General features: G+C 40.6%; 1 protein-coding gene across 1 annotated transcript; it reads right to left on the bottom strand.

Annotated features, from left to right (window-relative positions):
• Window positions 1-13,891: 13,891 nt before the first annotated feature.
• Window positions 13,892-16,638, bottom strand: LOC147635038 (uncharacterized). Its single transcript, XM_086803466.1, has 4 exons — window positions 16,516-16,638; window positions 16,156-16,359; window positions 15,633-15,876; window positions 13,892-14,689 (listed from the first exon to the last, which is right to left on the bottom strand). The coding sequence occupies exons 1-4, from the start codon at window positions 16,630-16,632 to the stop codon at window positions 14,100-14,102; spliced, it is 1,155 nt and encodes a 384-aa protein (XP_086659592.1). The 5' UTR covers window positions 16,633-16,638; the 3' UTR covers window positions 13,892-14,099.
• Between the last annotated feature and the right edge of the window lie 9,076 nt (window positions 16,639-25,714).

The raw sequence follows: 25,714 nt of genomic DNA, 5'->3' as shown, positions 1-25,714 counted from the left end.
TGTGAGGTGTTGTTTGTGCCATCGATTATTTACAAAGAGTTTGGCATTCGTGGGATAAATGGTTGAACAAGGATTGCAAGTGCGATTTAATGAACATGGTTGCTTTGTTGAGGATTTCAAGCATGGCTCCGAATTGATTGCCAAAGGTCAAAAAGAAGGAAGATTGTTCAAGCTAGATGTAAGCATTCCATAATTTAAGTCAGCCATGTTTTCTCATAGTCATGGGATAGTGCTAAACATTGATATTTGGCATAAAAGGATTGTTCATGTAAACATTCAAAAGTTGAAATCTATGCAAACAAACGGCATTGTTAGTGGTCTACCTAGATTAAAATATTATGGGAGTACACATGTTTGTGATGCATGCCAATTTGGGAAACAAGAAAGGTTGGCATTTCCCAAGGATAGTCAAATGAGTAGAAGACCACTTGAGGTTGCGCACTATGCAAACCCAATCAATAAATGGGACCAGATATTATATAACATTTATTGATGATTTTAACTGGATAACATGGATCTATTTTCTGAAAGAGAAACGCGAAGCCTTGGGTAAGCTCAAAGAGTTCAAAGCACTTGTGGAAAAGAAATATGGACATTGGATTAAGTGTTTGAGGACAGATGGTGGTGGTGAGTATGTCTCACATGCATTTGATGCATTTCTAAGAGACCATGACATTAGAAGGCAACTTACATGTAGGTACACTCCTCAGCAAAATGGAGTTACTGAGAGAAAGAATCGTGTGATAGGTGAAGTGGTAAGAGCACTCATGAATGAGAAGAGTATACCTTTATATTTTTGGGCAACAGCATATGCCACAGTAGTGTACATTTTGAATAAGACACCTACAACTGCCATACATGAGAGTACTCCTGAGATGAGGATGACAGGTTTTAGGCTAGATATTTGACAGCTCAAAGTCTTTGGATATATTGCCTATGTACATGTGCCAGATGAGAAGAGAAGGAAATTGGACCCAAAGGCTGAGAAGTACATATTCATTAGTTATGCACAAGCTAGAAAGGCTTACAAATGTTACAATAATCCAGAAACTAAATAGGTACTCATTTCTAGAGATGTGGTGTTTGATGAGTTGGCAAGTGGGTACAAAAACAAAGATGATGTTATAGTGGATGACATAGATTTAGATGTGCATGGAAACTTGCCTAAATAGAGTACAATTTTGTTATCTAGGCCAGGTGAAATATCAAGTGGAAGTGATAATGTAAGTCCATGGTCAAGAAGGTTGAGGCATGGTAGTGTGAGCACAAGTGAAAGTGTTGTTGACAAGGGAAAAAATAAGGTTGAAGTAATTTGTATAACAGGTTATGAGTCATCTAGCTCGAAAAGCTTAGATATCAAGAACTTGGCATTCCAGCCTTACGTACTACTCCAAGTGTAAGGCAAGAGAGATATGTTCCTCCACATGCTAGAGAATAGGGTGTACAAAGTGATCCACATGTTTTGAGAAGATCACAAAGAATTAGGTAGATTGACATATCCAGTAATTTGTATAACAGGTTATGAGTCATCTAGCTCGGAAAGCTTAGATATAAAGAACTTGGCATTCCAGCCTTATGTACTACTCTAGGTGTAAGGCAAGAGAGATATGTTCCCCCACATGCTAGAGAATAGGGTGTACAAAGTGATCCACAAGTTTTGAGAAGATCACAAAGAATTAGGTATCCAGTGGAGAGATTGACATATAATGGGTATGCAATTTATTATGTGTGCATGACATCAATGATAAAGCATTGTGAACCATCATGTTTTGGAGAAGCTATTGGAAAGCATGTAGGGGAGAAAAAAATGGATAAAGAGATGGATGCCTTGGTACAAAATGACACATGGGACTTGGCTACATTACCAACTGGAAAGAATGTCATTGGTTGCAAATGGGTGTATAAAGTGAAATATAAGGTGGATGGATCAATAGAAGGGCATAAAGCAAGGCTGGTTGCAAAGGGATATGCATAGACACATGGTTTGGATTATGATGAGAAATTTAGCCATGTAGCTAAGATGGGAACAATGAGATCTATGATTACATTGGCTACATCAAATGGTTGTTTGGGAAATGCATCAAATGGATGTAAAGCATGCATTTCTAAATGGCGAATTCTAAGAAGAAGTGTTCATGGAGCAGCCATAAGGCTATGTGCATCCCAAATATCCTACACATGTATGTAAGTTGAAGAAGTCCTTGTATATGGATTGAATCAAGCACCACGTGCTTGGACAAACAAGATAAGTAGGTATCTCATTAGCATTGGTCTTCATGTGGGAACATCAGATTTATCACTATATGCAAAGTAGACAGCACATGGTATTGTGGTGATTTTCATCTATGTGGATGACTTGATTGTGACAGGTGATTCAAGCAAGGATATTGCTGATGTGAATACTTCAATATGTGGTGAATTTGATATGAAAGACTTGGGAGAATTGAGATACTTTCTTGGCATTGAAGTGGTGAAAACAAAGAAAGGCATTTGGTTCAAAGACAATATGCATTGAACATGCCAGCAAAGTATAGCATGAAAGGTTGTAAGCCAATGAAGAGCACACTATTGGACCAAAATGTGAAGCTAAGGGATGATTGTGGTGAAGAGATTGAGGATGTGACAATGTATAGAAAGATGGTTGGTAGTACATGACTATCACTAGACTGGATTTATGCTATGTGGTTGGGCTTGTTGAGTCAGTTTGTGCAAAGCCCAAGGAAACCACATTTGGATGAAGTGAGAATAATCTTGAGATATGTGAAAGCTACATCAGATTATGGACTCCTTTACGAGTATGGAAAAACTGTGAATGTTCATGGATATATAGATGTAGATTGGACATGTACTTCTTATTATGACAGAAGATCTACTAGTGGCTATGCTTTCACATTGGGAAGTGTAGTCGTGAGTTGGAGGAGCATTTATCTCACAGAGGTAGAGTATAGAGCAGCAACTATGGCTGCATGTGAGGTAGAATGGCTGAAAAAGATACTCGATATCTTTACTAAACCACTTGGTAAAGATAAGTTTGAGTACTTCAGAGACACGCTTGGAGTACATGAGATGGATATGATGAGGTTGAGGGGGAGTGTTGAGAATGCAAGCGCTTTAGGATCTGGTGCATAGCAGTGGCATATGGACACTAGTCTAGCATTGTGTATGTGTGTGGGAAATAATGGCCACGTCTAGGTGGCCGTGTGTGTACACTAGTCTTAGGTTATTTTAGTGTGAACTTATCACTAGTGTAGTGTGCTGTGTTTTGTGGTGTGCAATGAAGGAAAGATATGGAGCTTCTCTATCATGTAGATGTTGATGGTTTGAGATAATGAGAGCTAATTAGGGTTTGCCTCTCTACCCTTGTGTCTATTTTGTCTCTCTTTTCAAGTTTCAGATTTTTATTAGTGATCAAGGGATGGAAGTTGGTTCCAAAGCCTAGTTGAGAGAAAAACTTCATTATATGTGTGATTAATGCAAGGGCCAATATATACAACAACGTCATATAACAATTGAGCATATCCAAACATATGGGCTTAATGATGCATTGGTACAACCAAGTGCGGATGATGACATGGAGGAGAACCATAGGAGAGTGTTACACAACATGCCACACCATTTAATTACATCGAGTAGATTGCGAAAGGTGGCAACGCTTCATAGGGAAAGCATGGCTCAGAATCATCTATACGACAATCAATGAATGAAGTGCCTCCACCATTACCACATGAGGAGGAAGAGGATCTCATCATGGAAGACATGGTGAATGACTTCTTTAAATTGGAGGTCATAGATGATAGAGAGCAAGCTCCAATGGCACAAGAGGAGAAAACCTTTCATAGAGAGGAAAGCACCGCTTTGTATGAGGGATGTTCATACTCTACACTGCAAGAAAACTTGGAGTTATTAAACTTGCAAACAACTTATGGATGGAGTGATGCAAGTGTCACAAGTCTTATTAGGTAAGATCTAATCATTTTATTCTCTTTAAATAGAAAATGTCTCATGTTTTATATACTCTCGTTGTAGATATTTTGACATATGATTTCTTATATTATGTTGTAGGACTCTCAAGAAGATTCTTCCCCGTCAAAATCTATTACCGAACTCAGGAGATGGGTCTCATAAAATGCTCTCTATGTTAGGTATGGATTATACAAAAATACACACGTCCCAATGATTGCATGCTATTTAGAGGGGTTAATAAAGATGCAACACAATGTCTACAATGTGCATAGAGCTACTATAGGAATGATTTTGAAGGAGACAAAAATCTCCAAAAGGTGTTGAGACACTTCCCTATCATTCCTCGCATCCAACACATTTGACGATGCATGACTATCAGGAGTTCTCGGAGTGCGCATGTACATACTTGAATTGGTGGAGCTTACAAGACATGGAGTATTTGCATAATAAGCATGACTAGACCAAAGTTTTTAATAATATCATCAATGAATTTTGATTGACAAAGAAACAAGACACCTTTCTGGCCGATAGCGCTGAACTTGAATACCAAGACAAGAGTGAATCTCACCAAGATCCACCATCTCAAAAGCCGATGACAAAATCTTCTTTGTGAGTTGCATAAAGTCAAGATTATTGGAAACAAGTATGGTATCATGGTTGTATAGAGAAAGAATAAAAAATAGAACACCTTCGTGCTTGACATATATTTTAGGATCAGAGAAACAAGAGATAAACCCTTTCGATGTGAGGAAGAGATCAATTTTGATATACCAAGAACGTGATGCCTGCTTTAAACCATAAAGAGCGCGATGAAGATGACACACAAGATGTTCCTTGCCACGAATTGAAAATCCTTTTGGTTGTTCCATATAAATCTCTTCTTTGAGATCACCATTAAGAAAAGCAGTTTTCACATCCATTTGATGAGTCTCCAAATCAAAATGAGTAGCAAATGCCAAAAGGACAAGTATTCTTGTCATGCGAACAATAGGGAAAAATGTATCATGATAATCAACACCTGCAACTTGTGAGTATCCTTTTGCAAAAACAACCAAACGAGCTTTTAACTTATCCAAAGATCCATCAGCCTTTGTCTTTGTTTTATATACCCATTTGCACTTGATAGGAACACGATGAGAAGGTAAATCAGTAAAGAACCCATGTACCTTTGGAAATCAAAGAATCATATTCAGCTTGCATAGCCTCGTGCCAGTGATCCTTTTGTGGAGAAGAGATAACTTCTCTATAAGTTGCCGGATCTTCATGAACATTCATAGCATTATCAAAATTGTCATCATAGACATGATTTGAACCATGTTCAATATCAATGGGAAGATCAATGTATATATCAAGATTATCACTAGAATCCTTCTTAGAGTCTTCACAATCAGAATCCTTCATAGGAGAAGAAGGATGCACAACATCTTGAGAGATACAAGGAAAAGCAGTGAGTAAGGATTGTGTATCATGAGAATCCTTACTAGAACATGTACCTCCCATCGATCGAATAGAGCATCACGGGACTGATGATGACTTTCTGAGAAGTAGGATCATAAAATTTGTATCCTTTATAATTATCAGAATATCCAATAAATATAACTTTCAAACAAGGAGGATCTAACTTTTGTTGCATTTCTTTTGGCACGTGAATATAAGCAATGCATCCAAAGGTGCGAAAATGTGATACAGAAGGAGTTTTCCCTGTCCAAATTGTAATGGGAATCTTACTAGCAGGTGTAGTTGTGGGGGAAGATGATTTTGAACAAAGATTGTTTTATGAACTACTTCAGCTTAAAAGCTCTTAGATAATCAAGAATGAATAAGCATACATATTATAGCATTAAGAATTGTTCGGTTCGTATGCTCTCCCCAATGCCATTTTGTTGAGGAGAATATGGAACAGTGAACTCATGATGAATTTCTTATTCAATACAATAGTCATCGAAGAGATTTGAAATTTATTCTCCACTGTTTCACTATGGAGAGTCTTGATAGAGTAAGCTCGAGAAGGAGCTTGAAGATTTCAAAAGGTCACACAAGAGGATGCAATCGTGGTGGCAGCGCTCAGGAAGGAGATTGAGCAGCTCAAGGTCAAAGATCCCAGGACAATTCCATGGTGCCCGGTATGTAGCACGCAAGGCCATCTTCCAAATGATTGTCCCACCAAGAAATATTGCTCATTTTGCTCAAAGGCGGGACATGAGGAGGACAAGGAGTGTTACTACCTCAAGGTCCTTCACCTTATGCAACGTTGACACCTGAAATGTTAAGGATTGCCATGGAAATAGGGAGGGGGAAGCCGCAGGCATTACTCCCCCTGCGCTAGTTCAACCTAGCAGGAACAAACCAAACGAGCCAACATCTCAAAGCTGATGTGACAAAGTTGGATGGAACAAGTTACCCCCATTACTCACCTGGAGATGTTTAATCAAATCTACGAAGCATTTGGCCATATAGACAATCAGACTAAGATAAGTGCCTTTGGCCTTACCTTGGATAGCAAAGTTGGCCAATGGTTCAGATCTCTGAAAGCGGAAGATAAAGCTTCCTTTGAGGCTCTAAAAGAAGCTTTCAAAGTGGGGTATTCTTGTCAAGGTACCCGATGGAGCCATGTTGAACAGCTCAACAATGTCAAACAAAATGAGGGAAAAACCATCAGAGATTACATAAACAAAGTCAGATATCTCCACTCTCGTTGTAGTACCGCAAACAAGTTTTCTGATGAGAGACTAATTGGGAGATTTCTTGAGGGACTTGAAGATATTCCCCTGCACAGCTCCTTGTTTGCCTTGGGTCATACTTCTTTTGAACAATGCTACAGGAGTGCTCTGAGGTTTGAGGATAAATTCAAGGGAACACATTCCCAAAAACTCCACGAAGGCGCACGAAGCCTCCTTCAAGACTAGCAACACAAAGCGTAATGAAAAGGGTAAGGAGTCCACATCTAGACAAAGTGTGGAGCAATTGGCTGTCACTCTAATGCAACAAATGACCCAGCAATGGATAATCAACCAAGGCTGGGATCAAGGGGGCCATCCACATCTTTATCCTAGAAGGGAAATCGTATGGTGCTCGACCTGTTTTGAGAAAACCATACTGGCACCACCGAATGTCCTCATCTGAGACCCCACCCAAGTCTCTATTGTACAAACTGTGTGAAGTGGGGCAACCACGAGATCTCTAACTGCTACCATCACAAGGCTGCTTTAGCTCAAGCTATGCCTCAAGTACTACCCACAAACCCCGAGCAACCCCACTAGCTCTGCTAACTCCTGCATATCACAATGCTCCTCAACCTAGCCAAGAAGTGGCCCAAAGAGGAATCCTTAGGGTACCAAAAATGCCCTTACCGCCCCTTGCTCTTCCACCACATCTCCCGCTATCGGAAATTCCGAACACGGAATCACCTGCCTCTATAGCTGTCCACTCCAACAACCTTGGAAACAAACACCACGAACGGGGACACCACTAGCCCCACCAGCTGGAACACTTCTCTCACGGTTCACCACACCACCCACACCAGAAAGACAGCACAAAACAGGGGCACCATAGACAAAGTAAACACCCAACAATTAAATTCCCAGTCAACACTTCATACAAGCTTCTTTCGACACAGAAGCCTTACTCACACAACTATACAAACACTCAGGCCTGGATTTACTGCCAAGGGAATTCGACCACGGCCACACTACCTTAGGAATTACAACCTTGCGTCTGATGACCAAGCCTCTTCAACCACACGACCCATCAACACTTCTCTGCACTGCACTCTCTCTCTTGACGGCAACTATACACGAAACGACCACCCACTAGTAGCGTCCGTGGTGGCTGCGCCAACCACACCAGAAAGAACCCGGCCACTCTCTCTCTTCAGAGGGTGCCCCACCAGCAACCCTCAACTCTCTGCAGCCCATCACTTCTGTGTGTGTCGCCACCAGCACTCTCTGAAATAGCTACCTCTCTTGCCTCGCTTGGTCAGTCACCGTCACGATCACTAGTGCTTCGATGTCGCCACCTTGTCTTCAGCAGTCACAGCTAGCACTTGACTGTCTTCAGCTACCACCCTTATCTACAGCACCAAGCCGGCTCTCTCTCTCTCTTTGCACCAACCACACGACCACCACTGCACCAGCTGGACCTTATGACCAACTCCCCTTCTATCATCAACTCTCTTTAGAGGGCGCCCCACCAGCAACCCCCTAGCTCTCTCTCTTCTTCTGCAGCCCTTTCATTCCCATAGTCAGTGCCATCCACACACCCAAGGCACTCTCTATCTTCACACTGTCGCCAACAGCTCACCAAAACCCTTCATTAGCACCCTTCTAGGCGGCTCCCCCACCTGTCTCAGTGGCGGCTCACAGTCGTCGCTAGCCTCTGTGCCAAGACCCTCCATGTCAAGCGCTTGTCTTGCATCCACCCGACGGTCCCTCACCAGTCCGTCACCTCCCTCACAGTCACCAGCTATTGTTGCTTTCCAGAAGAACTTGCCAGCTTCTCCCTCTTCACCTGCGCAAACTAGAGGCCCCCAGCTAACTCAAGGCGGCTCCCCCACCTGTCAGTGGGTGGCTGCGCCTAGCCACACACAAACAAAAGGCCACCTTCTGGTCGCTGCGCTCCAGGCTCCCTCCCACAAGGCGGCTACCACTCTGCGTTGGCTCTGTCCGCTCACCAGAGAGGCCTTTTCATCTACCAGGCGGCAACCTTTTCTACGTCGACATCACTTCCACACCAACCTCTTAGGCTTCACGACGCTGGCAGCAAGTCAAGCCTCCATGTGGACTTTTACAAGCTGGCCACGTGGTTGGTATTTATTATTTTTATTTCCCTTAAAAGCCTCAATGATGGCCACCATCCAATTCAGCATATCCCCTCCGTTAAAAATTCTAGTGCCACCTCCTTCCATGTATACGTAGCCATCCAAACCTGACATTTCACACCATCTACAAGGCAACATTGGCCCATGCTTCCACACACTCTTTCAAATGCAACCTACTAGTGCCCATTGTACTTGGGATGCGTACACAAACAAAGCGGCCGAACAGCTGATATCACCTCAGCAAACCACACTCCGGACAAACCTGCACAAGCCTACAGCCAAACCGTCCACCCTGTACACCCGCCAAGGCATTCCAGGACAAAGCCTTTATACACGGCATGCATTCCATATGTACACAAGCCCAAAACACCTCTCAGAAAAACGCCTGACATACTTTGCCAACCCCCCCATCCGCTAGAGCATTTATGCTCAGCAGCAAAAAGATAAAGTCCAATATCGATCCACCAGGATCAAAAGGAAACTGTTGTAATTCACCATCCCATTTCCCAATATCTGTAAAAAACAATGGCTGTATCACTACATACCAAACATCAACCATATGCACCACAAAATCATTTCCATCCATCATCTGATAAACATTCACAGACTCTGACCACACAGCATCATCTTCAAGCCTTTGCTCTTCAAATAAACCATGAGAGAACACTTCACCCACAACAAACCTCCTTGTCTTCAAAACCTGTGGCACTGCAACATTTAGCATCCAATTCATCAATACCAGTGAAGGCCAGGTTCCAACATTTTGACCTTTATGCACACAAAAATCCAGATCCTTTCCAACAGCAGTATCCACAAGCACTTCCAGCTCCTGTAAAATAGGCATCTCTTCACCACCATACGACTCAGCTCGTTCAGAATCCTTATCATCCATGGACTTTGCCTTTAGCATTTCAGCAACACGCAAAGAAGCCTTTGTTACACTCTCAACCATATTTGCATCCATATCGATCTCTGGCTCCTGTTCATCAAGGCTAGCAACTTCCCATATATCATCCTCAAGCACAATACTCTATCACAACGCTCTTCATCAGCCAAATCTACATGCATATCTTCTTGAGTGTTGCCAACCCCCCAAGTATCATCGTCCAAAGACTCCCCAGCACATAATGCATCAAATGAAAAAACATCCTCATCATTCATCGCAGGTACCATATCAGCATCAAGCTGTCCAAGAAAATCCATAACAATAGGATCTTCCTCCATGCTCTCCACATCTGCATTGCAAACCATCTTCACTTCATCACAAGTCTCTACCCCATCCTCCTCCCTTGTAGAATCTGGCAAAGAATCATCCTCAAAGCATTTTGTATCCAACTCCTTTTCCTTCTTATCATCAGCCAATCCCAAGGCATCATCCTCTTTGTTTTCATGTGCATGCATGTCATCCAAATCCGAATGCAAATGATCCTCAATAGAGCCTTCCAAATCAATGTCATGTACAGCTATGACGTCCAAATCCAAAGAAGAATCCACTGGCAACTCCTCATCTGCAAAAGTCTCAAACCTTCACCTAGATTCCTCATCCTGCTTTTCATCCACCTTCACATGCTTTAATGACTTTGGAAAAAAATCAGAAGGCACATAAAACATCCCCCTTTGCACATGTATAGGCCTTTAAGGTTCCTGTCTGATCAAACTTTGCATAGGACTCTTATCCACCTCAACTTTGCATAGGACTCTTATCCACCTCAACTTTGCATAGGACTCTTATCCACCTCAACCAAATTTACATGCATATCCCTTGTAGACACAACATCTTCATACGGATAAATACCCATCTCCATCTGCTTCAAAATCTTGCCTTCCTTTTCCCTAGCAACCCTAACTGCATCATCAAATGACTTGGGATTCTTCAACTCAACCCTGATCTTCAAATGGGGTAACAAACCATCAATAAACAAGCTCTTCTTCAGAAACATAGGAGGAAATTCCTGCTTTAATGTCATACACCACTTACCCCATAAACATGTAAATACCTTCACAAAATCGTCCAGTGATTGCCCATGGACCTGCTTCAAGATGCTCAACTCCTACCAAAGCACACTAAAATCCTCCGCTTGCTGAAAATGCTCCAAAAGGCCTTCTTTCAACCTGTCTAAAGTCAAAACACCATGTAGCTCATATGCCGCATCCTGTGCTTCAAAATCCTTAAGCCAGCTTCGGGCATCTCCCTTCAAGAAAATCTTTATCAGCTTCAAAACCTGCTCTTTATCTATCACATGATTGCTAATGCATGCCAACTCCATTTGCTCCAAAAAATCAAACACATCTTCACCCTTCCTGCCATGAAATTCTGGATAAGACCACATCGTGAAAACCTGTAACAATCCCAGAGCTCTCCTCAGTGGGGGCACCAAAAAGCTGTCGGAAATTTCGAACACGGAATCACCTGCCTCTATAGCTGTCCACTCCAACAGCCTTGGAAACAAACACCACGAATGGGGGCACCCATCGACTGGAACACTTCTCTCACGGTTCACCACACCACCCACACCAGAAAGACAGCACAAAACAGGGACACCATAAACAAAGTAAACACCCAGCAATTAAACTCCCAGTCAACACTTCATATAAGCTTCTTCCGACACAGAAGCCTTACTCACACAACCATACAAACACTTAGGCCTGGATTTACTGCCAAGGGAATTCGACCACGGCCACACTACCTCAGGAATTACAACCTTGCATCTGACGACCAAGCCTCTTCAACCACACGACCCATCAACACTTCTCTGCACTGCACTCTCTCTCCTGACGGCAACCATACACGAAACGACCACCCACTAGTAGCGTCCGTGGCTGTGCCAACCACACCAGAAAGAACCCGGCCACTCTCTCTCTTTAGAGGGCGCCCCACCAGCAACCCTCAACTCTCTCTGCAGCCCATCACTTCTGTGTGTGTCGCCAGCACTCTCTGAAATAGCTACCTCTCTTGCCTTCGCTTGGTCAGTCACCGTCACGATCACTAGTGCTTCGATGTCGCCACCTTGTCTTTAGCAATCACAGCTAGCACTTGACTGTCTTCAGCTACCACCCTTATCTGCAGCACCAAGCCGGCTCTCTCTCTCTCTTTGCACCAGCCACACGACCACCACTGCACCAGCTGGACCTTAGAAAATCCTACATAAACTTTCCTTCAAGTTACACCTCAATGGCATTTCAACATTATTAAAATTTAAGCTAATTGGAGAATACAACTTTGCATGTTAATAATGTCAGCTCTACCAATCAAAAGATCAAAGAAAATATGCAAGGTATACCACAAATTGACTAAATATTTTTGTTTTTGGTTGACTTTTACTTAAGTATCTAATTAAAAATGGAAAAATTATAAATAGGGAAAACTTTTTTCTCAATTTTGCATTGGGATGGTTTCTAGGCATCTGGTACAACATAGAAAGATTATGATGTTGTGGAAATAATGTTTCTAAATGCTCAAAAAAATCCTCATTAGATTTGTAATTACCAGTAGTATTATTCATTCTATGGAGGTATAAGAAAATCATCAAAAGTTTTGGTGATGTTTTTGGTGCATTCTTAAGACTATTAATGCTCAAGAATCAAGGGAATGCAAAATTTGAGCTATGAAAATGATGATTGCAAATGATCATCGACACAATGCAAAATAGGACTTTTTAAAAATTGGGATCAGTCATTTTGTTAAAGAGACAAAGCTCAAGCCACTTAAGTGGAAGATAATCCAAGGTTTAAGGGATTTTATGTACATGATGGGAATCAGATTAAAGATAGATGTATGTAAGAAAAAAAAACCATTGAAGAAAAGATTGAAGCCACTATCAAGATCTAGGATATCTTGTACACAAAATGAAAAAGATGCAATTTGGATAGAAACTCGGATTTCAGGTGAGTTTATACTTTGGAGATTGTACAATCTCTATGGATTCAATTTGTCACTTGATTTAGTGTATGATGTAATGCATATACTATCTTTGAATCTATTTAAGAGGTATATTCAATATCTTTTTAAAAATGTTCCCCTTCCATGAAAAAGGAAATAGATAAAGTAGTGACAGTAGTCAAGAAGAAATGCTTGCTTCAATCTGCCATGGTCATTGGCTAAAATCTTTGAGCACATATTACGAGTGCTTCAAAGCTAAAGAGAACCAAAAATGGAAAAATATGTATTACATTATTTAATTATTTTACCTTTGATTTAATAAATGCACGTATGCACGTAGCCGGTGAACTTTTAGATGATATTTTGAGGCATCAATTGCATGATCCCTATTGGTGCTATATGTTTGAGTGTAAAGTTTCAACATATGTTAATATCAAGAAAAACAATCTCCATAATGACATTTGATATATGCGTTTTTATATGCGAAGTGCTTTTACATGAGCATTTCATGTCATTCAAGTCATAAGGATGGGATTCTACCTCATAAAAGATTGATAAAATCTACATTGCTCTCTTATTCTTCCTAGTGAATACATGGCCGCTGATTGCACTTGTCATGTTTTCCCCTCTTGGCATGATAATTAGACTTTGGTTTTAAGATCAGCCTTGAAGGCTAAATGCTTATGGGGTGACTTTTTGAAGAATGGTCAAGGTGAACCATGTCTTAAGAGCTTGATTGAAAAAGGGATTGCAATATACAAAAAGAGAAACACATATAAAGTACTAACTATGGTAGAAATTTCATATGCAAGGCAATTTTGGCAATTACATGGTGAGAGCTTTGAACTACACGAAGTCCTAGCCTATAACAAAGTTATGTATAAAAGAGAATATTCACTATTGGAAATGATGTGGTTGAGAAGGTAGATGACATTGATGCAGCTATTGAAAGTGTTGGACATTGGATGTTAACAATTTGAGATCGTGCTAAGACTAGTGCTAATCACAAATTAACCATATGCTTAAGGAGGCTCATGATAATCAAGATAAGCCATGGTACTACCTTCTTTGAAGAAAGCTCATCTACAAACTCAATATGACTTCTCAATGTAAACTACATGAGCAATAAACCTCATCTACAAACTCTTATGACTTGTATAATGTAAATTACATATGGAGCAATAACCAGCTTGCATGTGGCTCTTAAAATCAACAAAGCATTTACTCATATATGAGAATATAAAATTATGTTCTTTTACTACAACCTCAAATGTGGATAAGGGTATGGGAATTTAAAAGGTTGCCTAGGAATCCACAAAACAAGGTGTGAAAGCTTATTCTAATTATAGATCCAATACTTCAGAGATACATGGTTTTGGTTCTCACAAAACATGTGGGGAGACCACAAACTTCTACTTGTGGTAAATTGCAATGTTTGTGTTATTGGACTGTGTTGCTTGCCCAAATGGCAGCCCCCGTGTCAAGAAGGTACAAAACTAGATTTCCATCATCTTGGACGGCAAGGAAGGTGTCGGACCAACATCCTGGGCCACTCGAACATTGTGTGGGTGTAAACCATAGATTGTCTCCATTCCCATCATACACAGCAAAAGTTCCATCTAGGTTAAGGCGAGCAAAACAGTTAGAGCCTTTGACATAACAAGCATCACCACAAGCCCAAAGAGGCGTTTTTGTTCCATCATCGTTGCTGTTATAGAGTACTAGATTGCAATCTGCCTGCATGATTAAAAAGTACTTCTCACTAGGGGAATATATGAGGTCAGGGAAATCGGTACCTCCAGCAGATACCAATACGTTGATGTCATAATTGGATGTGAAGAGGGCATAGTTATAGGGTGGACAATCTTGGATGCTTGAATCACTCAAAAGTTTAGAAGAGTTGGATGTTTTATTGTTTAAACCGTGGAGAGGAAACTTGTGCTGACTCCTAGAAGGAGGACGAACATTGGAGTATGCTTTATTCATAGTTGTGTTGGAGCTCTTATCGAACCTTTCAAGATGAGATACACCTGAAAATCAACATTAATTGGTTAGTAATGGAAATTTTCCAAAGGAAAGACACACGTATCTAAGTACCTCAACAAGGGGGTACCACCTTTCAAAGCGTTGAGAACACATTTTGGACATGTTTTTTTTTTCTGAATTGTGCAGATGTGAAAATATGACCACCGAAAAGGGGGATACTTTTAAAAAAATTCCACATGGATATATTCCTAATCACTCCCTTTGATAACTATCTTGAAAGCTTCCAAGCACTCATAAAAACTATTCAAATCAAGAAATTTCTATTCTAATATAAGCTTGTTTTGTTGGATGCCAGAAGGTGGGTCAACACTTTTGAGTGAATTAGATTTTAAGAGTGGATATCAAGGATTCATATTAGAGACCAAATGGGTCCCCCGAAAGTTTTTTTGGAAAGCATTAATTAATTAATGCTAAGCTTACAACACAACCTTAGATACTTAGGGAGCCATAGCATACTTAGGGAACCTTAGCATTAATTAATTAATGTTAAGCTCATTAATTAATTAATGCTAAGCTTGCAACACAACCTTAGATACTTAGGCTTCGTGCTTCTTTGAGAGCATTCGCCTTCTCGATTGTTTGTGAGCGGGTATAAAAACAGCAAGCCGCGTACATATCAAGTCTAGTTAAATAATGTGAAAGAAAATTTGGGACCCATACTTCGAAGAGGTGATACGCAATTGTAGTAAGAAGATGACAAGGAGCATCAAAGTGGGAGGAGGATAAGGAGGAGGAGGAGTGGTAGACAGACGAGTAAGAGGTAGGAGGAGAAGGACGAGGAATTGGAGGTGGACATAGAAATGGGACCTTAAAAAACTAAGGTTTCAATTAATTAATTAGACCCGTTAGGCCTGATTAATTAGTTGAAAGGGGGCATATCATTTTGTACTATTACTAATTAGGAGAAGAGAATTCTTTTCTGGGTACCTGTGATAACAGAGAGTTCGTCATGGCGATTTGGGTTATTGTCAGAAGGCCCTGCCGCTTCGTCTGTGTTGGGAGTTCCTGCTCCATCATCAGCTTGACCGATCCTCTCTACCCAATAGTAGAATTGAGCAGAGAGTCCTTCCTCAAGCAGATTTTGATCATTAGCCCCCTCTACAACGACCCCAAAACCGAATCCTTGTGCAATTTGATTTCGTACAACATCAAGCATGTTGTTGACGAATGCCTGAATTGTAAGTTCAAACTTGCTCAGTTAATGCTTCTCCTGCTCCGTCTAATAAAACAATACAAATGTGAGCAGAAGTTGCTCAATTGATGATCTTCTTATTACAAAGGAGTGAATGTGTGAGGATTGAACGTGAACGGTGAGGATTGAAAGTGGGAATTTGTTTTCTGGTTTCCTCTGCGTTTTCTCGTCATAATTCTGTTTGAAAGATCGAAAATTTTGGAAAAAAATCGTTATTGTAGAAATAAATATAAGTAGTAGTCTGACTAGAGCTATTACCTGTACGAGGTCGTAGCCTATGATAGAGCCCACGCCTTGACCGAAGCATGCGCCCGTGTCGTAGAGGATGAAACGAGTGTGCAAGCGCAGCCCCGCGGAAATCTCAGATATGGTGGCGCTGATGGGGCCGGGCGGGTAGTACTCGTCTGAGTCGATGTTAGCAGTCGCAGTATCCACTATATCGTCTATGGCATCCTGTTGAGCCTGCAGCACACAGAACAGATCAGACTTCGATTCTCACATTGCATTATGATAATATCACTTCAATGCGTGTAGCCGCATTCAGAGATATTAATCGAAATATTATATGATGAGCTGCTGCTTGCATTTAACAGAAAATATTGCGGATCGCAGCATTGCCTGAGGGTCGCTTAGGTCGCCCTGCCTGCCTTGCTCAGACGTTAATGCATGGGCATGCAAGTCAAGAAGAAGCGTTGCAAGCAGCAAGACGACTAGCGGAGAACCACGCGTGGCCATGATGCTAATTGCTCTCAAGCTTTGAATTCAAGCTCAGCCTTTTAGCTATAAATACAGAAAGCACGTACCAAAGAACAAACCACTAGAGTCCAGGATGAACCTTAGTGAGGCTAAAACCAGTCAATTTTACACGTGTTCACAATGCCGAGGACGGAGTTTGCAGCACTTGATTGTACATGCCTGGTTGACCCCCAGCTAAGGGAGAAGACAAAAGCATGCATGCTAAAGAGCGTGGGGACTCGGGCGGGAGATCTCTCCCTTTTTTTAAAAAGGCTTCTAGCCCATTACGTTTCATATAATGTAAAACCTCCTTCCCTCAAGTCCTTATCCTGAGCTAAAGACCCTTTCTCTTTTTATTTTGGGCTGCCTTCCCAAGCATTTACATTGAGTCCGTTTTTATTTTATTTTTTGCTCAAAGTACTCGCTTGGCTCCTCTTTCTTTTTCCTTACTTAAAGATACTAAATTTGCTAGGCATTAAGCATGCGACCCACGTCACTTCCCATGAAATCACTTCGCTTGTTGACATTCCTTTTAGGCAGGTCCCCATCTCCTGTGTCTTCCTCAAGCTACCCCCATCCATCCACCAGGCTTGCATGATTGTACCCTTGACCCCTTTATATTAAGAAAAGTTTGTATATGTGTGCATTTGCATATGCCCCTATTCCATTCATATTGAGAGGTGTATGCATGCGTATGTGCACATGCATGATGTGCCCCTGTGCGCAGCAAAGCAATTCTGATGAAAAAAGGTCAGCATGCATATGGTCCACATCCATGTGTAAAGTTCAACTATCATAACCTAGTCAAAGCAACCAACTTTGTGCCCAATTCAAGAAAATATACTTGCAAGGTTTGTTTCACATTATCACAAGCTAATGGTTATGCCATATTTTGAAGTGGGTCAAGAAATTAGCTAGGATGCTCCTTAGTTTAGCATGAGTAAGGATAAGTTCTCAGTGTAGCGGTGTAGCTAAATAGGCTTACATACATGTTGTTCCAAATCTTTTTGTGCCATATAACATCCCTAGTACAAATTTACCCGATGTCATGGAGGACGAAATTTCCTCTTATTGCCCATTAATTTGCAGTCTTGTGAAAGGGAAGCTTACTTTTATCAAAGAAAAAGTTATTCTTCGTGTGTAGAGGATGTGATAAATGGCTTCTTGTAATTCACCTCTACTAGGTTGGACTTGGCTATGAATTAGCTTTCCATGAATAAATCTAGGGGCACATAAAGGGTTCTTGAAATTGAACCCATGGAAGACCCCCACCACTTAAGGTCCAAATCCAATAGAGGAACCCTTTCAAATGAGCCACAACTCAAGTTTATACTATCATGTTTGTACGACAACCATTACGAAGAGTAGCCCCATTATTGAGTAAACTGGGTGCATGGCATCCCTGTATTCAAACAGAAAGGTGGCCTAGGAGGCCAAATGGTTTAGAGACAACTTAGATAAGATTTGCCTTTTTACTAAATACACTACATGCTATAGTGGACTAAAATCCCATAACAACTCACATATGGAGTAGGTGGAAAAAATTATTATTAGACACATTGTCCTAACATTACAAGGGCCAAGCAAGCAAAAATAAGCTTGGACGGGTAGAGTCTATACCATGGATAGTGGCATTGACTATGACCATGGACCTGTGTTGTCAACTACACGGCCAACCCTTTCTCCATACAATTCAACATTCATCAGTGTGCATTTCTTCCCTACATTCTAATAGAGTCTAGCCTTCATCTCACTAATTTTAGATCATCCACCATTAATCCTCTTTTTCATAAGAGCACATGAATGTGGATTGTTACCATCTATTATATCTCATAGTATTCTTGGCGAGCTACTTCCATGAATGGTTGTGGAGCTACTTCCATGAGATGCTGGTACTCAGCTTGCATACCAAACATTGTATAAAATCCTTCAAGAAGGGCATACTAACACAATTTGCAATGATTATCTAGTATCATATATTACACCAAGCAAGATAAATGATAGTAATGGTCACATCTCGCAACATATAGTAGACAAAGCTTATATGTCATCCCATTTGGCTCTAAAGCGTCTTGTACTTATTATCTAACTTTCCTTGTAGGGTACGCAACTAGCTCTCTTCTTAATGATGCCTCCTCTCATGAAGCAACAGTTGGCGTTATGGCCAGATCTTTCCACCTTTTCAGATTGGTCTCCTGGCTTCTTATTTCTAAGCACAAATCTTCTTTTGCTTCATGGATCTCAAGCCTTGCACTGTGAGATTGAGGTCCTCATCTCACGAGTGAATGTGACAGTTTCTTGTCAGATGTCTACCACTGTTTGTGTAGCTTCTTTGGAGAAAAAGTTCCTACTAGTAGTGCCTATGACAAAATGCATATACAACATCTTTGCAAAAAAAATGGTGGATAATCTAGATTATGATGGATAGGATGGCCATACACTTTTAAATATACCTTTCTAGCATTGATCTTAATGGCCTCTTTCACACTATTACAGGCAGGTTGATTTTTGACATTTTTTTAATGGAAATAAACATGTAAAAAAATCTTTGAAAGTGTCGATATGGAACCGTCGATATGCACGTGGGAATACATGTGTATATATGTGTTGAAATACGTGTCATTAAAACCATTAAAAGTAATAGCTATTTTTTACTACCTTTTCGACGCTTATTGCGACACTGTTTCTGATGTTGACAAACGACGCTTGTTCTGACTGGTATTTTGATACTTACAGCAACATCCATTACGACAAATGTAGGTTTTATGTATTTTTTGAATAATGGAACACTAAGGTGCAGTCCTACAGCTAAATGTACTGGTATACAAGTTTATAGAATACTTCCTTGTTCTATACTCAAAGGTCACAAAACTTAGATTTTTATTAAGTTGAAGAAGTTACATAGCTCATAGAGCCAACAAAAATATGTACACAAAATATGCTTATACATAGAGCCAACAAAAATGTATTTAGAGTCCCAAGTCCTATACATAGAACTTAATCATCATCGTTTCCCTCAGGGTTTGGCATTGGTCCCTGAAAAAGAGTATTCAAGGGGAAAAAACTCAGAAACGACAAGTGAGGAAAAGACTTTTTGAGGGGTGCAAAATGTAGAGGTTTACCATATTCACCACATCCGTCCAGTTCACATTGACGCCCTCCTACTCAAGTTGATTGAAGAGGGCATACGTCCCGTACATTAGGGTGTACCTTTCCTCCGCATACACGACAGACCACTCTTTACTAGAAGCATGAAGCATGAATAGTTATTAACAAAAATTAAATGCCCATTATGCAAAAAAAAAGTGTGTGGAAAGCATCCCAACCACTGCATCCAAGATGGGAGCTCTCTACACTCTTCATTCACTTCAGTATAGCCTTCTTCTGCTGCTTATACCTTTGGGGATTTTCATGGTTCTTTATACTCTCCTCTTCCCAAATCTCTTATGTACAATTCCAAGGCTTTTGAACCCTTGTCTTTACCTTGCGTGTGACGTTGTTGTGCCAATGCTTCATCACATTCACCATGTCATCTTTTATCCATCTAGGATGAAACTCTTGACTACCTGGTGGTGTTGGCATAAAAGCACTCTTGATTTGATTCATGACTCCTTCCTTCTTTGGGCTATCAACTTTATGCCGTGTAGTCATGTAGTTATGGGAAAATGCTATATGGCATAACTCACAAATTTGAGAATTCATCTCGTTGCCAACATCATCCAGGACCACATTTCCGTCCACTACTTTGTATCGGGATGAGCAAGATTGGGGGTAGAGCAGTTTGTGGGCAAAGTGGTGGGATTGAGTGCAAGCGCGGTGTCCCCTCACAACTCGTAATGTGTGGGCGCTCATGGCGCTGAGGGGAAGAAGTGTCTTTTGATTCACCACCACGGCAATAACCTCTCAAATGATCTCATCTTCTACAACTGGAAGTAGTTGAGCACGCATTAAGATCTATGTTGCATAGAGCTTAATGCATAGATTAAGCTCTATGCATAGATCTTAATGCATGCATAGAGCTTAATGTAGCAATTATTCTCTATGCATAGAGCTTAATGCATGCATTAAGTTATATGCATAGAGCTTAATCTATGCATTAAGCTCTATGCATAGATTAAGCTCTATCATAGAGCTTAATGCATAGATTACGCTCTATGCATAAAGCTTAATGCATGCAGTAAGCTCTATGCATAGAGCTTAATCTTTGCATTAAGCTCTATGCATAGATTAACATCTATACAGGGAGCTTGATGTAGAGATTAAGCTCTATGCATAGAGCTTAATCTATATATTAAGCTCTATGCATAGATTAAGATTTATGCATAGATTAAGCTCTACATTAAGCTCTATGTATAGATTAAGATCTATACATAGAGCTTAATGTAGAGATTAAGCTATATGCATAGAGCTTAATCTATGCATTAAGCTTAAGGTAGATGCATGAATGCTTGAGCCTAATCTAATCCTAAACCCCAACACCCAAGGTAAATAATAAATAAAAAATAAGAGAAAAGGATAAGGGCTACCTGGAATCTCAAAGGTGCAACATGAGGCCAATTAGAAGCTACAAAACAAGCAAAAAACACAGCATGTTAGCCCACATACATACAAAAACTTTGAAGCAAGAAAAGGATGGGGGAAGGGCTTAGGTTTTGGATTTAGGGATGGGGGAGGTGAGAGGTAAGAGGAGAAAACTTGCACAAATTCGGGGGAGAGAATAGAACCTAAAAAATAAACAAAAAATAGAGCATGTTAGTACCACACACATACAAAAAAAAAAGCAAGAAAGGGATGGGGGAAGGGGTTAGGTTTAGGGTTTAGGGATAAGGGAGATGAGAAGAGAGAACGCATAGATTTTTTGGGAGAGAGGTGAACCTGTTTTAGTTTTTGAAAATGCTTGTAGTAGTGAGGCACTGCAGATCTGTTAAAATTTCTCAGAGTTGAAATAGATGTCGAAATACGTGTTGATACAGGCTTGATATAACAACATCGAAATAAAGTTGATAAAACTATTTTTGATGCGTGTTTCGATGGGCATTTTGACGGTTATTTTGACACCTGTTCAGTTCACTTTTTTATGGAAATTCAAATTCAAAATTTGAATTTCCACCCCTTATAGCAACTCTTATTTTGATGTGATTTGCGACGTTATTTCGACATGTATTTCAACGACCACCGTCGAAACTAGGCATGTGAAATGGGTCATCTTGTAGTAGTGTCATATGTATTTATCTAGCTTCCATATTTAATTTTTAATCTTCACATCTGATAGGCCATATATCACAAACCATTTAAGTGGTGATCTATATGTTTATTTATGTGATATGTGCCCTATCACATGTGTATACCTTTTGATTGGTGACATGTCTCTTTATTTCTTTCCACTGCATCCCTTTTGGATTTCTCATTGGAAGTAAAATGCAATTGTTCTCTTGAGGCCTCCCAGCTTCTCCCTATTTCTACTACAAGAAAATGCATACCTCTTGAAATGCAGACTGTGATGAGACACCTCGAACTAGGGATGCAAAGGCAAATCTAGTGGACAAGACCCTACATTCCAATAGAAAAAGGACCACTAGGAGGAAAAAGAACCGCAATAAGCAAACTAAGAGTGCATCCAGTAGTTCTCAAGAAGTCTCTAAACAAAACATGAAGGATCAAGCTTTTACATCCCAACAAGAAGTGCATGAGGAGCATCAACCTCAACCTGGGCCTAGTGCTAAACAAGATGAGGCTAGTACAACCGAGGATAGTTATGGGAGTTCTGTTTTTGTGGATAAGGTGAACGAGACTCTAGATGCCATCATTGATGCTCATAGAAGTCACATTGCAGCTTTATCTGAGCTACCCAAGAAGCTTCGAGAATACCCAAACCCTCGTGAGGAAAAAATCAATCTAGCTGTACATCAGCAACTCATTAGGGAAGCTCAATCAATACTTGAGGGCCCACCTCCACCTATCCTTCGGGGCCTAACCTCTCTTAAGCCAACATTAGAAACCATACCAGCAGTGTCATCAAGTTGGGAAATGAAAAGTGAGCTGATCTCACAAGCTCATAGCGAGAAGTCTGCACCAATTGACACCCCATTGAAAGAAGGCATTCTACCACCACCTAGTCTTGCCTTCCCATGCAATGATGAAGTTATTGATGCTAACGAGGACATGGAAAATGAGATGTGGACACCAGTTCATGAGAAAGTTAATGAGAATATGTCCTCTATTATTTCACCTCCATTCTCTGAAGTGGATTTTACCAGGGGCACAGAAAATAACTTTAGACGCCCAAGCATCCAAGAGGAAGTTCAAACAATTGTTTCTCCTAGAAGTAAGCATACAATGAAAACCTTACCATCTTATTTGGGAGAATATGAGAACGGTTCTCAAACCTTGAGGATACCCTCCATGCATAGAAGGTTGACAAAGGAGATGGATATCAGTATCGTGCAAGCTATTTTGTCAGCACCAGTGGCTTGTACCTTACCTTTGCATGATTTGATAAAGCTTCGACCAGAGTTGTGGAATGATATTGCCACATGTTTGTCAGAGCAGGTATTGCTACAAAAGGGTCACCATCAATATACTATACACCCTAAGACAAAGCATGTTATGCCAGTTCCTATCAACAAAGTAGGAAAATTTTGTGAGGACGATTAGGGAAATGCTACCCTCCCATTAGAAGTGCGAAAAGTTGCTTCAACTGCAATACTTGATAGTGGTGCAGGAGTGGGCATTGTGACAAGGTCCATTTGGGAAAAGTGGGGCAAACTAGCTATTAGGAGTACCACATGTGGGATTGAATATGAGCACACATTTGCAGTAGTGGATTTTGGAAAGCATCCAAACTATGAAGTGATATTGGGTAGACCATTCATGCGACAAATTCAAATGATTCAAGATTGGGGATACAATTATTTGTACCTCCGATATGATTCTGTCATCACAAGGGTGAACCTAAAGAATCACTCATATCGTGATGTAACAAGGTCTCCAATAGATGAGTTTGATTCTGCTTCATCGGAGGGCTCAAGACTCACATTGTCAGATGGGCGAGAATATCTGTGGATGTGTGGAGCCTCATGTAAGGATTTCAACACTGAGAGACTTAAGGGTAATCGAAGTGTATCAAATGAGGCATACATTCCACAACCCTTCCCTGAGCACTTAATTGATCCCCTAGAATGGAGTCATGTCCTTGCAACATTATCGACATGTGCTTTACCTAAGCCAATTCAATTTTGTGACTCAGATGGATATGACATTATTCCTATACGAATGGTACAACCACGTGACCTTCTAGATGATTTGTACTATGGGGGTGCATCCACAACAGCACTGCATGTAGAGGAAGTCTCAATGGAGGATTTAACACTCGAATCTGCTAAGGATGCTGATAAGGAAGATGGATGGGACTCTGATTTTGATGATGATGTGATAATCCCCGAGGAAGAGTTAGGAAAGGTACGCCTACTCTTGAGAGGAAGGGAGGTTCAAATAGAGATCCCTCAAAGCCGACCCAAACGTAAATGCTGTAAGAGCCATAAGAGAATCCGTAAACAAGATGAGAGGGAACGATGTGAGAGAATACAAAAAGAAGACGAGGAGTTTAAGAATGAACACTCTCGACCACCACCTCACTTCTCAGGAAAGAATGGTTATCTATACTATGTCCAAGCACAGGATAGTATCAAAGACCAAGTAAAACGATCAGATGGATTCCAACCAGGAGAAAAGCTAAAAACTGTTAGCAAAAATCGTAAAAAAACAAAGAGACCAAAACAAAAACTCAAGTCTCAAACCGATTCAAAAGAGAGTGTCAGAAGTGCAAAGATAACGGTTGAACAAAAAACTCTAATGCAAGATTGCAAAAAAGAGCTCAAAACCGCATGGTCTTCAATAAGTGATGACTCAAGTGGACAAGAACAAGGTCTCAATGTTCCCCCCAACTTCACACAGTACACTCTTCAAGATCGGAAGATTGTTCTTTGACAGCCCATGCGATAAAAGCCAAGCATGCCAGGGGTTTCATATGATGGTCCAGAAGATGCAAAAAAAATTGATATCGCTAAGCTAGGAGAAGAGCCTCGCTATGTGTGGATTGCCACAGACTTGTCTCCTTAGATGAGGAGAAGTTATTAATTCAAACAATAAAGGAGTATCGCGATGTTTTTGCTTGGAGATATAAAGACCTCAAAGGAGTTGATCCAAGCATATGTCAACAATTCCATTGCGAGAGGATGCAAAGCCTTCCAAGCAACGTCCTTATACTTACAATGAGAATTTTGCATGAAAGATAAAAGAAGAAATAGACAAGCTCTTAGAGGCCAAATTTATCTATGAGATTGAACACACTGAATGAGTATCCCCTATTGTAGTGGTGCCCAAGAAAAATGGAAAACTTCGAGTATGTGTAAACCTCAAGAAGGTAAATGCACCTACTGTACGTGATCATTACCCACTTCCAATCATGGATCATGTTTTGGAACGAGTTGCAGGGAAAAAGGCATATAGTTTCTTGGATGGATTCTCCGGTTACAATCAAGTGTCAATTGATCCAAAGGATCAACACAAGACAACCTTTGCTACTGAAGATGGCATCTTTGCCTATCGTGTTATGCCATTTGGTCTAACAAATGCACCAGCAACCTTTCAGCGGTTAATGAGTCATGTATTCAAGGAGTACCTTAGGCTATTTCTTGAGATCTTCATGGATGATTTATGTGTTCACTCACAAGAGCGTGATGATCATATAGAACACCTCAGACTTGTGTTTCAAAAGTGTCAAGTTTATCGTATATGCTTGAATCCTGACAAGTGCAAATTCATGGTAAGACAAGGGAAAATTTTGGGCCATATTGTTTCTCGCAATGGGATTTCAACAGATGTGGATAAAATTGATGTCATTGTCTCATTACCTCGGCCTATCAACCCTAAAGGGGTACAAATATTCATGGGACATTGTGGCTATTATCGTCGATTCATCTACATGTACGCTGTCCTAGCCAGACCATTATATGCTCTTCTTGTAAAGTTTAATTGGACTGACGAGTGTGAGGAATCCTTTGAAAAGTTGAAGCAAGCATTA

Source organism: Cibotium barometz, chromosome 10 (assembly GCF_041138505.1).
Source record: "Cibotium barometz isolate CiBa-2024 chromosome 10, ASM4113850v1, whole genome shotgun sequence".
In the NCBI taxonomy this organism is placed as follows: Eukaryota; Viridiplantae; Streptophyta; class Polypodiopsida; order Cyatheales; family Cibotiaceae; genus Cibotium; species Cibotium barometz.
Note: the sequence above shows the minus strand (reverse complement) of the source record. Positions and strands in the feature narration are given on the sequence as shown.